The sequence below is a fragment of the Halichoeres trimaculatus genome, unplaced genomic scaffold, assembly GCF_033239565.1.
Source record: "Halichoeres trimaculatus isolate MK-OKI-2021-1 unplaced genomic scaffold, fHalTri1.1 fHalTri1_scaffold_6, whole genome shotgun sequence".
NCBI classification, from domain to species: domain Eukaryota; kingdom Metazoa; phylum Chordata; class Actinopteri; order Labriformes; family Labridae; genus Halichoeres; species Halichoeres trimaculatus.
The window spans coordinates 24,538-38,026 of NW_027437184.1; the positions used below are offsets into that span (position 1 = coordinate 24,538).

Here is a 13,489-nt window from a genome sequence, read left to right on the forward strand (position 1 = left end):
TGGAAGCTCCGAATGGATCAGGGCCAAACTATATCAGTGATGGTCTAATCCATTATGAACCATCAAGACCACTTTGGTCCTCTGGATCAGGTCTGGATCTGGCCAGGTGCTTTCAGTCCCCTGAGTCACAACCAAACATGGAAGAGCAGCATTTAGCTTCTATGCTTCAAATATCTGGAACAAACTGCCAGAAAACATCAGGTGTGCTGAAACTCTCAGCTCCTTTAGATCCAGGTTAAAGACTCACCTTTTTTCAGCTGCCTTTTATTAGAAAACATTAACAAACATTTTAAATTATGTTTAAACCACAAACTCTTCAACTGTGCTCTGTGACTTTTATCTTTAAATCTGTATTAACCTTCTTTCTTTCTTTTAAACTTTATTTTGTGTTGTTGTGTCTTATATAATAGCTTGTTCTTTATCTGTTTTTAATTGAGTTTAATTGTTTTCTTTTATTCTCTGTAAAGCACTGTGAATTGCAGAGGATGCTATAATGTGTAATATAAATCAACTTGCCCTGCCTTGCCTTAAAAAGTAACTTTAGGTGTATGAATACATTCAGGCTGTGTATTGCACTGTGCAGAACCAAATGAGCGTGACTTTGACAGTTTCGGGGGAACTTTGTGTCCACCCAGGGAGAGAGCAGTTGAGCAACCTTCTACAGAGCGCCATCAGTGGGAAATCTATGGAAAGTATGATCCGGGCGCCCTATGGCTGTGGTGAGCAGAATGCAGCCTCCATGACCCTTCCTTTGATTGCAGCCGTATACTTGGACAAAACCAACCAATGGGAAGCTGTGGGTTTGGGGAAACGTGATGAGGCCCTCATGCACATACGCCATGGTAAGCTTAAATGGTCAAAACACTCGCCAGATGTTTTTTAGACTCATGAGCATCTTTGACTGTAGGACAGGTCAATGGTTCTGTGCTCTGTTACCCAACAGGATACCAGAGCGAGCTGAAGTACCGTAACAGTGAAGGTGCTTTTTCAGTGTTTGAAGGAAGTGAAGGAAGTTCCTGGTGAGGCACCAAACATCGATGAACTGACACAGTGATGTGTTTTTCATTGAACCACAAACTGATCTCACGTGCCACCTCTGCTCTGCTTTTTAAGGTTGACAGCCTACGTGGTCAAGGTGTTTGCCATGGCCAGCAATCTGGTGGAAATAGACAGGAGCGTTATCTGTAGCGCTGTCCGGTTTCTCGTTCTCAAAGCTCAGCAGCCAGACGGCATGTTTGTAGAAACTGGATATGTGTACAGTGACGCAATGCGTGTATGTTCACTCCCTTTAAAAAATAAAATAAAAATCAGACAAAGAGGCAAACAAAACAAAAACTGACTTTTTTCTCTTCCCTGTGCATGTGTAGGGTGGTGTGCTCAGCACCAATTCAGACGTCTCCATGACGGCTTTCTGTCTGATCGCCATGCAGGAGTCACGCACAATCTGTGATGGGATGATCGATGTGAGTACCTAAACTGAACACAAGTCTACACTACTCTACTCTACTCTATTCTACTCTACTCTACTCTACTCTACTCTACTCTACTCTACTCTACTCTACTCTACTCTACTCTATTCTACTCTACTCTACTCTGCTCTACTGTGCTCTACTCTACTCTAATCTACTCTGCTCTACACTACTCTACTCTACTCTATTCTACTCTACTCTACTCTACTCTACTCTACTCTACTCTACTCTACTCTACTCTACTCTACTCTATTCTACTCTACTCTACTCTGCTCTACTGTGCTCTACTCTACTCTAATCTACTCTGCTCTACACTACTCTACTCTACTCTATTCTACTCTACTCTACTCTACTCTACTGTGCTCTACTGTGCTCTACTCTACTCTAATCTGATCTGCTCTGCTCTACTCTACTCTACTCTACTCTACTCTACTCTACTATACTCTTCTCTTCATTACTCTACTCTACCCTACCCTATTCTACTCAACTCCGCTCTACTCTACTCTACCCTACTCTACTCTACTTTACTTTACTTTACTCTACTCTGCTCTACTACACTACACTGTACTCTGCTCTGCCCATCTCTACTCTACACTTTTGTCTTTACCGTAAAATACCAAATAAACGCTGGGGGTATGGTAAGTTACTCGGTGCAGCCTACGAGCTGCAGGTCGTAGTTACAGAACACAGGCAAACGCTGAGCTCTCAACCGACAGTTGACTCTTGAAAACTGATTTTTGTAAAACAAACATAATCAGACTGTACCTTATTAGTAGTGGTGCAACGGATCATGATTGATCTGTGATCCGTTCGGATCGACGTAATCGGTTTGGCACACACATGACCCTACAGCAGTGTTTTTTGTGCAGCAGAAGCCCAGAGCGCTCGCACCAAACACCCCCTCCCTGCTCGTCTGCTCGTCTGCTCGTCTGCCGTCTGCCCCGTCTGAGTGCAGACTCAGACGGGGCCATATTTTACTTGACCCAAAACACAAATAAACGGACTCCCACTGAAAAAATCTGATATGGGTCTGCATTCACGCTTTATTTAGAGAATTTTCAGCGCGTTACTTTCACACAAAAACACCGCTAAATAAGGCTCTAGTTCTCATAGTGTCGTAAAACGGTGCTACCTCCACTGCAGAGCCAAAGCTGGCTACGAGGTACTCGCCGCTTAGTGTATCAGTCCACGCGCGGCGTGCCAGATATAAACAAACACAGGTAGTCTGCCAGGATGAATTATGCAATAACAACGTAAAGATGAGGAGGCTTTGAAGAGTCAAAGAAGACGACGTTACCTCTTCCGCTGAATGTTATTTTCTGGGAAAGAAATAAACACCTGTTCCAAATAAACGCCTGGTCTGCTCAGTGATTGAAACAAATAAACGCCCGGTCTGCTCAGTGATTGAAACAAATAAACGCCCGGTCTGCTCAGTGATTGAAACAAATAAACGCCCGGTCTGCTCAGTGATTGAAACAAATAAACGCCCGCTCTGCTCAGTGATTGAAACAAATAAACGCCCCGGCTACTATTTGGTATTTTACGGTATTCCTTTTGTAAAAACAGTGAGTGAGCAGTCCATGGTTTTAGTTTTAGTTTGTTTGATAGTTGAGTTGTTCAGGTTAAAGGTGATAGTAAATCTGGGAACAGTTCTGAAGTTATTTATCCTGGTCTAGTTTTTTTAACATAACAAAATTCTTGCATTACAACAGGGCTGTGTCACTTTTTTTATATCCACTGTTACAGATTAGATCAGATATTTTCTTCAACTTCAAAATAACAAGATATTCTTCTTGGGCACCTACAAACTCTTACATCTTTGTCCTGGTTAATGGACAGACAGCCAATCAGATCATCCAGCTATGTGCTGGTGAATTGTTTTGGGTCTGTCACGTATAGTCAGTAGATTTAATAGATTCAGTAGATTCAGTAGATTCAGTAAATTCAGTAGATAAAGCAGCACAGGCACAACACAGTATCCACCATCGTTAATGTTTTTATTGTCTGATTTGCACATGGCAATGTAAAGCCCCAGAAACCTCTGGCCCGCGCTGACACTATCAGGACAAGGAGGAAAGCTCAGAGACTCCTGACAGACAGCACCAGCACCCATCCCCTGTCAGTCCTGTCAGTTTGAGCCTCTGACGTCTTCATAACTCTTTTGGCCAAAGGTCTGTTGTACCAAACGCCATCACCATCCTGAATCCACTGAGTGACCAACCCACACAATGACCCGAACTGCTCTGACACCACGTTGTCTCTATGTTGACCAGCTCTTGTTGCACCTCTTCTTTAAACCTGTGTCTAACGTGTTTCATGTTTGACGGTGTTTGTATTTTAGTGCTGTCTGTCTCCTGTGCTGGTGAGCCAAAATCAGTTTTCCACTTCAGTGGACAATAACAACTATTTTATTCTATTCTATTCTATTCTATTTTATTCTATTCTATTATTTTCTATTCTGTTCTATTTTATTAAGTTGCCACCATGACAGTTTAACAGGTGCAAGCAAGGAGGAGCATAATGTCAGGGGTTTGCTGTTTACACACCAACGGTGGCCAATTCCCCCGTGAGGATGTTTTCAACACTGTTTCTGTGCAAACGAGACGCTGAAACAAAAGAATATCAGATTTCAGATTTCATCCTAAAACTGTTAACATGTAAATGACCCCTAAGTGACTGAAAATGTGTATCAGTGCTCACCGGTTGTCTTTTCCCTGTGCCCAGGTCACTGGAAGCATAAATAAAGCAGTGAACTACATCCAGACACGTCTGCCACGCCTCACTTACCCCTACGCTGTCGCCATAGCCTCGTACGCTCTGGCCAATGAAAACAAGCTGAACCTGAGGATTCTCACCAACTTTATGTCCGGTAAGCTGACAACATGTCTCAGCACCATGAGCAACAAAACACGTCCGCATGTCGAACAAACACAAACCTGGGGGGTCAGTCCATTTCAGCTATAGGAGGATGCTACAATCTCAGTAAAGTAAGAGTGTGTGTGTGTGTGTGTGTGTGTGTGTGTGTGTGTGTGTGTGTGTGTGTGTGTGTGTGTGTGTGTGTGTGTGTGTGTGTGTGTGTGTGTGTGTGTGTGTGTGTGTGTGTGTGTGTCCTTTAGGTTCATCCCACTGGCGTGTACCTGGCTCTAATGAATACACACTTGAGGGTACAGCTTACGGTCTTCTTGCTCTGGTCAGGGCGAGGGTGAGTACGTCCCGCTGAAATATCTGGTTGGGGTTAGGGGTTTAGGGTTTAGGGTTTAGGGTCAGGCTGCTGAGGGTAAAGACCTGCTCTTTTGTGCAGTAACTTGGTAAAAATCCAGTCTGGGATTATCTCAGGACATTTTTTTCTGTGAGGCAGTGAACGAGCTGCTGGTTGTTGATCATTCAGAGGATTTTTTCCAGACTGGTGTTAAAACAGATTTCTTGTTTGGAGTTTGTCACCACTTTTGTCTTTGGTCGCAGACACTGGGGGCGAGCCCGGCATGGAGGATGATGTCACAGAGTTTTGATATGGCGATTGTCTGGGTCTCTGTTTTTGGTTTGACAGGTTTCTTTAGTTTCTGATGATCCTGAATCTTTCAGCTCCAGAGATAGACCAAAGTCTGAGCGTTTGACTCTGTGTGTTCAGTGCTGGACGACCATCAGTTTGGACTGATTTGATGAGAAGCTGTGAGTGTTACAGAGTCAAAGCTCATGATCAAAGCCCAGCAGAGGTTTGTCTTTGGCTCAGTGAAAAAGGTCACTTCCTGAGGGGGGAAGGATTTTCACCCTGGTAGTTTGGGGGTTTTGTGAAATCATGTTGTTTCTGTGTGCAGTGTTTCTGGGGGTGTGTGTGGTAACTATACCAATATCTGCTGTTTTCCAAACCTCTTTTTACTTTCCTCCTCTGAATGAAGGAGTTGGAAAGAGCCAAACCTGTTGTCCGGTGGTTCTCACAGCAGAACAGGGTGGACAGCTACCATGGATCATACGGATCCACTCAGGTAACTTCTACACACCTTTCTCTCATCTCATCTTTTTTATTCACTCTGTATGAACTGGGTCCACCTCCACTTTTCTCCAGGCTACCATAATGGTGTACCAAGCTGTGGCTGAGTACTGGGCCAACGCTGAGGAACCAGAGTATGATCTAAACATTGACATGACGCTGCCTGGTAAATCTTTGAAGTTAAAATTCAACAAGGGCAGCCAGTTTTCCACCAGAACCTCTGAAGTAAGAAGACATTCAGAAAATATATACATTAAGCATTGAGTAATTTCTAACTGGTAGACCATGACATACACCGTACATACTGACTCAGGGACTCCTGAGAAGAAAAATAACTCTGCTGTACCGACATGGGTAATGAGATTTAAAGCTCATGTCGTATTTTGTGACTGTTTTTTTCTTGGTTCATTTGTATGGTTTGCATGTTTGCCTCATATCTCAACAGTTCAACAACATCAACCAAGACGTAACAATTGTTGCTGAAGGTGCTGGTGAAGCAACAGTGACAGTAAGTTTACAAAACCCCTGTTATGGTTTATTTGTGGTTTGTGTTCCTTTTTGTGACACATATTGTTAAGGTATTGTTATCAGCCACTTATTGTTTCTTAAGAGAGGCCTTCACAGTTTTTTCAGATATTTTGGGACATTTCTCGAATCATCCTCACCATTTACAAAACAATAATTGCATTTCTCAAAACAGTTTGTATAAAGTACGGACTCTGAAAACACATGGATCGTGGGAGACTGGGACAGAGACACCACGATCTGGCACAAGACAAAGAGAGACAGATTTTCACAAGAAGTTTCAGGGCACAGGTGGAAACCATGTTGACTCACAATCACATCAGTGGAGGAACATTGGGACAGGAAGTGAAGATGCCTGAGAAAAAAGGAGAGTGACTACAAAATAAAAACAGACATAAAATCCTGATACACTAAAATAAAAAGCAAAATGTAACATCACAGACAAAATGTGACAAAAGGTAAAACAGGGTTTCTATTTTTTTTTTTTAGCTTTTACACCATGTGATGTCACCAAAGGGGTACCAGGAGACGTATAAACCCTAACAAAGCGGGCAATACACCTGCTCCTCAATTTCTGCCCCTGTTAAAAACAAGCACCAACCTCCGTCTGAGATTATGAGACGATGCTGTAGTGCTAAAATCTGCTGTTCCTCCAGCGCCCTCTTGAGGCTGGCTCTGGAAGTACAAGAAGTCACAAACACACCAAGCCAAAAAAAGCTGTTTTCAAAGCAGACATTAACCTATTTACAGCCTGGTTCAAAAAACGTCTCCTGTCTGAGTCGATAATTTTACTACCAGCTCCCACTGTACGGGGGGGAATGTTTTTCTAACTCGGCCGTTCCAATATGGCCGCTATAGACGATATGCTTCATTTTGCGTTTCAGAAACAGACGGGTGACGTCGGCGAAACAACGTCCATGTTTTATACAGTCTTTGGTTAAAAACAGCTGAAGTCTCCACCGGCCTCAAACATGTGGTTTGTGTTTGTTCCTCAGATGGTGTCCATGTACTACGCTCTGCCCAGCGTCAGGGAGAGTAACTGTCAGAAGTTCAATTTGTCAGTGCAGGTGACACCAGGTAGCGTGTTGTTCTCTGTGATCTGACGCCATTTTTTTAATCTCCGTGATGTTTCCAACAAATATTTCCATCATGAACGCACAGAGCCAGCTTTAACCCAGAGCTCACTGGATGGTTTGTCTCCACAGTGAAGGCCGACGAAGAAGAGAAGGTCTACAAGTTAACGATCCAGGTCATGTGAGTGCTTTCTGTGTCTCTACCTGTCCCTGCATGTAACGTGTCTCCACATGTCTCTATGAGTCCCTGCATGTCCCTATGTGTCCCTGCATGTCTCTATGAGTCCCTGCATGTCCCTATGTGTCACTGCATGTTCCTATGTGTCCCTGCATGTCTCTATGAGTCCCTGCATGTCTCTATGAGTCCCTGCATGTAACGTGTCTCCACATGTCTCTATGAGTCCCTGCATGTCTCTATGTGTCCCTGCATGTCCCTGCACACTCCACATGTCTCTATGTGTCCCTGCATGTCTCTATGTGTCCCTGCATGTCTCTATGTGTCCCTGCATGTCTCTATGTGTCCCTGCATGTCTCTATGAGTCCCTGCATGTCCCTATGTGTCACTGCATGTTCCTATGTGTCCCTGCATGTCCCTGCACACTCCACATGTCTCTATGTGTCCCTGCATGTCCCTGCATGTCTCCACATGTCTCTATGTGTCTCCACATGTCTCTATGTGTCCCTGCATGTCCCTATGTGTCCCTGCATGTTCCTATGTGTCCCTGCATGTCCCTGCACACTCCACATGTCTCTATGTGTCCCTGCATGTCTCTATGTGTCCCTGTATGTCCCTGCATGTCTCCACATGTCTCTACCTGTCCCTGCATGAAACGTGTCTCCACATGTCTCTATGAGTCCCTGCATGTCTCTATGTGTCCCTGCATGTCCCTATGTGTCCCTGCATGTCCCTATGTGTCCCTGCATGTCCCTGCACACTCCACATGTCTCTATGTGTCCCTGCATGTCCCTGCATGTCTCCACATGTCTCTATGTGTCCCTGCATGTCCCTATGTGTCCCTGCATGTTCCTATGTGTCCCTGCATGTCCCTGCACACTCCACATGTCTCTATGTGTCCCTGCATGTCTCTATGTGTCCCTTTATGTCTGTATGTGTCCCTGCATGTCCCTGCATGTCTCCACATGTCTCTACCTGTCCCTGCATGTAACGTGTCTCCACATGTCTCTATGTGTACCTGCATGTCCCTGCATGTCTCCACATGTCCCTACATGTAACAACATGTCTCTACATGTCTCCACGTGTCCCTGCATGTCTCTACGTGTCCCTGCATGTAACAACATGTTTCTACATGTCTCTATGTGTCCCTTCATGTAACATTGTGTCTCTGTGTGTCTCTTCATGTCTCTAGGTGTCTTTATGTGTCTCCACATGTCTCTTCATGTCCCTGCATGTAACGTGTTTCTGTGTGTCACTACATATCTCCACATGTCTTTAGGTTTCTCTATGTGTCTCTACGTGTCTCTACATGTCTCTTTGTGTCTATCCATGTCTCTACGTGTCTCTTTGTGTCTCTACGTATCTCTACGTGTCTCTACATGTCTCTACATGTCTCTACGTGTCTCTTTGTGTCTCTACGTATCTCTACGTGTCTCTACATGTCTCTACATGTCTCTACATGTCTCTACGTGTCTCTTTGTGTCTGTACGTATCTCTAAGTGTCTCTACATGTCTCTACATGTCTCTATGTGTCTCTATGTGTCTATACGTATCTCTACGTGTCTCTACATGTCTCTATGTGTCTCTACGTGTCTACGTGTCTCTACGTGTCTCTACGTGTCTCTACATGTCTCTATGTGTCTCTATGTGTCTATACGTATCTCTACGTGTCTCTACCTGTCTCTACGTGTCTACGTGTCTCTACATGTCTCTACGTGTCTCTACGTGTCTCAGTTTTGTCTTGAGAGCTCTTGTCTTTGTTTTGATGATTCTGTCTGTCCTGGGGACAGGTTTAAGGACCCTGATCACAAATCAACCATGGCAATCGTTGACGTGGGTTTGCCAACGGGCTTCGAAGCCAGCTCAAAGGACTTGGACAAAGTAAATACTTCTTGACATTAGAATGCAGAAACAAAGAGAGGAGCTGATTGCTCTTTAACCGTTCCCGTTTGTTTGTTGTAGATGTCTCAAGGACATGCCCGCACGATTCAAAAGTATGAGAGGAACAGTCCATTCTCAGAGAAAAGCAACATCATCATTTACCTGGACAAGGTAGGTTTCTGTGTCCCCAGTTCCCTCTGCTCATTGGGTAAACTCCAATTAGCCACTCGTAAGTAGAAATACACACCACGACACGAGCATTGGATGGTTCCCAAAGACTTGGGCCATCTGGACGGGAAAGGTCTCAGACCAGCCCAGGAAGCAGAGGGAGTCCTCACATAACCCTGACCCTGGCTGTGAATGCTACACTTGGCCCAGCAGCCGTAGCAGGAAGTTGTAGTTCTCCAGGCTCGGTCATGTGACACAACCAGGCAGGCAGTAGCTGGCTGCAGCAGGAAAGGACCCTGTCCTCAAAAGTCCTGGTAGGCGTTGGTGGGGTTTCTAAACTCAAATCTATTTAATCTACATACTACAGCGTATAATCACCACAAAAATTATCTCAAGACATTTTCTCAATAACATGAGCAGATCTGGACCTGTTCACATTAAAAACACGTGATCATATAAACAGAAACCCAACATGAAGACAAGATAAGAGGTCTGACCTTATCTTAACCCACCATGAGGACAGAGCTCCACAGCATTTAGCAAGTTACAACAGAGAGGAACAACTTCCCTTTAACAGGCAGAAACCTCGGACAGAACCAGACTCATGTAAAGGCTGATGCACACCACAGGACATGGGGCTGAGTATTGCCCTGATCTCACCCTGACGACCAAAGCCAGCAAAGGCCCGACTGACTGATGTTTGTAAACGGCATGGTGTGTGATTTCCCTGAGGTGTGGGGTGTTCAGAGTGATTTTGTTCAGTTGGAGCCGCTCAGAGGCCTCCTGTTGAGAGATCGTAGATAATGAACATATTTATTATTACCCCTAACCCTAACACTTATATAAATCCTGCAGTGTGGGGCGCTGTGAGAGGAGCCGAGCAGGTAAAGCGTATATTGTCACTAGCCAATCAAAACGCGAGCTGTCTCAGCTGACTGACCACACAGGAAGTGAGAAATCCATTAAACACAGACAACGCACACACACACACACTTACACACACACAGATTTTTTCTTGTGATGGACTTTGTTCTTGTCTCAGGTTTCGAACACGCACCCTGAAGAGATCTCCTTCAACATCCATCAGAGGATGAAAGTGGGTCTGTTACAGCCAGCTGCTGTGTCTGTGTATCAGTACTATGAAAGTGAGTCCAACCAATCAATCAATCAATCTTTATTTATATAGCGCCAAATCATAACAAATGTTATTTCAAGACACTTTACAAAAACATTTACAGGTCTAGACCCGTAAATGTTAATAAATTTTTTTTAGCAGAAACCCAACATCAAGACAAGACAAGAAGTCTGATCTTATCTTAATCCACCATGAGTACAGGACTTTGCAGCATTTAGCAAGTTACAATGGAGAGGAACAACTTCCCTTTAACAGGCAGAAACCTCGGACAGAACCAGACTCATGTTAGACAGACATCTGAGGAGACTGATGGGGTTAGAGAGAGACAGATAGAGGAGAGAGAGTGGGAGAGAGAATAAAGGGGGGGGAATAGGGATAGAGATACACACACACACACACACACACAGACACACACACACACACACACAAACACAGACACACACACGCGCACACACAGAAAGGGAGAGAGAGAGACAGACGCACGCTTGTGTGTAATACCCTATTTTCCGCACCACAAGGCTTCAGTTTTCTCAAAAGCCGACAGTGCGCCTTATAATCCGATGTGCCTTGTAGTGCGGAAAATACGGTACTTAATTCTGATGCTTGGGGAGGAGTAAACACCTCCTGCTGTTTGTCATTTCACCTCCTGATGTTGGAGGAGAGCTTCCTTCAAGCACGTCTTCAGCTTCTTAACTAACGTCTTTCTCTCCTGCTGCAGAGGACGTCGGCTGCGTGCACTTCTACAATCCGCAGAGGACGAGTGGAGAGCTCCTGATGCTCTGCAAGGGGGATTTATGCTCATGTGCTGAAGGTGAACAGAAAAACCCTGTCAGCTGTTCAGCTCTTTGGCCTCGTGTCAGACAGCGTAGCTTGTGTCGCTGATGTTTGAAGAAAGTTTGTTGAACATGAACCAGGTGTTGAAATGAATCCATGTCGTCCAGACCTGTTGTTCCCAGACCTGTTGTTCACAGACCTGTTGTTCCCAGACCTGTTGTTCCCAGACCTGTTGTTCCCAGACCTGTTGTTCGCAGTAGGTCGGCTTGGAAATATCTGTGGCTCAGTGATTTGGAGAACAGTTGGAAAGACTTAGCCAGCCTCCAGATTATTTCATTTTTTCTGTTTAAATCCCAGGAGTCGGTTTATTCCACATACAGATGAAAACATTTTTACCCAGTGTAATAAAAACTGTTCAGGGGGTATTTAAGTTCATTTATACACGTTTCAAAATGCAGCATTTGACGAAAGAGCGAAGGGGCGTGCCAGAGTGCAGCACATCAAGTTTTAATGAAAATGTGTGTGAAACACAGGAAACAACACGTCTGTCGTCCTAAGCTTATGAACCAGAGTCACTGCTTCTGTTGACTTTCTGTCTGCTCTACGTTTACAGAGAAATGCAGCATGCAGAACAACGAGAACATCCAAAATAACCAGAGAACCCAAAAAATTTGTGAGAGCACAAAAAACAGCAAAATAGATTTTGGTAAGTGAGTTTTTTTGTTTGGTGATAAAAAAAAGTCTGTTTTACGTTAGACGTTGACTGAATACATTCCTGCATTACTGCCTCCTTAGCAGAAATGAAAACTTGTTCAGCACGTTTGTGAAATGTTGTGATGAAGATTCTCCATCAGGCGGATGATATTAGAGTATTAGTTTGTCGTCTCACACAGAGCAGCTGAAACTTTTCCTCTGAGTCAAAGCAAAACTAATGATCTGTTCTGAAGCCGAGGCCCCACTGCCTGCACAGCCCTGCTATGATGCTATGAGGTTTTTGTTATGTGACAAATGAGACCAAGGGAAATCAGAACGTATACGCAGAACGTCTTCGGCCTTTAATGTGACCTCTGACCTGGAAAGACTTTTCACAGGTCCAGGGACGGTTTGTGGGAGTTGTTGACAGTTCTTCCACGCAGCGTGTTCATGACGTCAGGCTCTGATGTCAGACGAGGCAGCCTGGCCCGCAGTCTTCACAGGTTTTCCATCCAGTCGGGTTTCTCCACCCCACACTGGCCCGTCTGTGTCTCTATGGACCTTGTTCTGATCACTGGTTGCAGCCATGTGCGAACAGGAAGGGGCCGTCCTCAAAGTTAGGAGCATGAAAATGTCCAAATGGGTTTGGTGAGCTGAAGCATTAAGAGCTCCTTTAAGTTCAGGGTTAGGGTTAGGGTTCCATTAAGGGGCCAAGCCCACCCTGACAATCAACCCCCCTCCACCAAACCAAACACCTGGCACAGTCAAACAAGCACCGTTCTCCTCACAGCCACCACCCTCAGACTCCTCCGTCAGGTTGGCAGACACAGAGGCCTGATTCTTCACTCCAGACAGTAGGTCTCCACTGGGTCCAAAACACCGCGCTTTACACCGACGCAGCCAACACTTTGCTTTGCACTTGGTGATGTACAGTCAGGCAACAAAGTGTTTAGTCAGCCACTGATTTTGCAAGTTGTCCTGCTTAGAAAGGTGAGAGGTCTGTAATTTTCATCAGAGGTACACTTCAACCATGAGAGACGAAATGAGAAAATAATCCAGGAAATCACATCGTAGGATTTTTTAAGAATTTATTTATAAATGATGGTGGAAAATAAGTATTTGGTCAGCCACAATTAAAGACAATTTCTGGCTCTCACAGACCTGTAACAACTTCTTTAGAAGCTCCTCTTTCCTCCACGTGTTACCTGTATTAATGGCACCTGTTTGAACTGGTTTTCTGTATAAAAGACACCCATCCACAGCCTTAACAGTCAGAGTCCAAACCCAACCATGGTCAAGACCAAAGAGCTGTCCAAGGACACCAGGAACAAACTTTAGATCCGCACCAGGCGGGGAAGAGTGAATCTGCAATAGACCAGCAGGTTGGTGTGAATAAACCAACTGTGGGAGCAGCTGGACGACAATGGACGACATAAAAGACCACTTCTATCTGGGGCCCCACGCAAGACCTCATCCCATGGGGTCAAAACGATCATGAAAGCGGTGAGAGGAAATCCCAGAACTACTTGGTGAGACCTGATGAGTGACCTGCAGAGAGCTGGACCAAAGTCACCAAGGCTGCCAACAGTAACACACTACGCCCAGAGG

General features: G+C 44.8%; 1 protein-coding gene across 1 annotated transcript in view; it reads left to right on the top strand.

Moving 5' to 3' along the window:
- The window catches only part of LOC141791699 (complement C3-like), a 57,974-nt gene that overhangs the window by 21,041 nt on the left and 23,444 nt on the right, over positions 1 to 13,489 (top strand). Inside the window, exons 25-41 of the mRNA XM_074672335.1 lie at positions 636 to 842; positions 944 to 1,019; positions 1,114 to 1,273; positions 1,368 to 1,463; positions 4,194 to 4,338; positions 4,586 to 4,671; positions 5,366 to 5,452; positions 5,533 to 5,682; positions 5,903 to 5,965; positions 6,978 to 7,059; positions 7,188 to 7,236; positions 9,021 to 9,111; positions 9,193 to 9,282; positions 10,322 to 10,424; positions 11,133 to 11,225; positions 11,802 to 11,894; positions 13,436 to 13,489. The exon at positions 13,436 to 13,489 is cut by the window's right edge and continues 74 nt beyond it. Coding sequence (XP_074528436.1) covers positions 636 to 842; positions 944 to 1,019; positions 1,114 to 1,273; positions 1,368 to 1,463; positions 4,194 to 4,338; positions 4,586 to 4,671; positions 5,366 to 5,452; positions 5,533 to 5,682; positions 5,903 to 5,965; positions 6,978 to 7,059; positions 7,188 to 7,236; positions 9,021 to 9,111; positions 9,193 to 9,282; positions 10,322 to 10,424; positions 11,133 to 11,225; positions 11,802 to 11,894; positions 13,436 to 13,489 — 1,725 coding nt within the window. The remainder of the gene's footprint in view (positions 1 to 635; positions 843 to 943; positions 1,020 to 1,113; positions 1,274 to 1,367; positions 1,464 to 4,193; positions 4,339 to 4,585; positions 4,672 to 5,365; positions 5,453 to 5,532; positions 5,683 to 5,902; positions 5,966 to 6,977; positions 7,060 to 7,187; positions 7,237 to 9,020; positions 9,112 to 9,192; positions 9,283 to 10,321; positions 10,425 to 11,132; positions 11,226 to 11,801; positions 11,895 to 13,435) is intronic.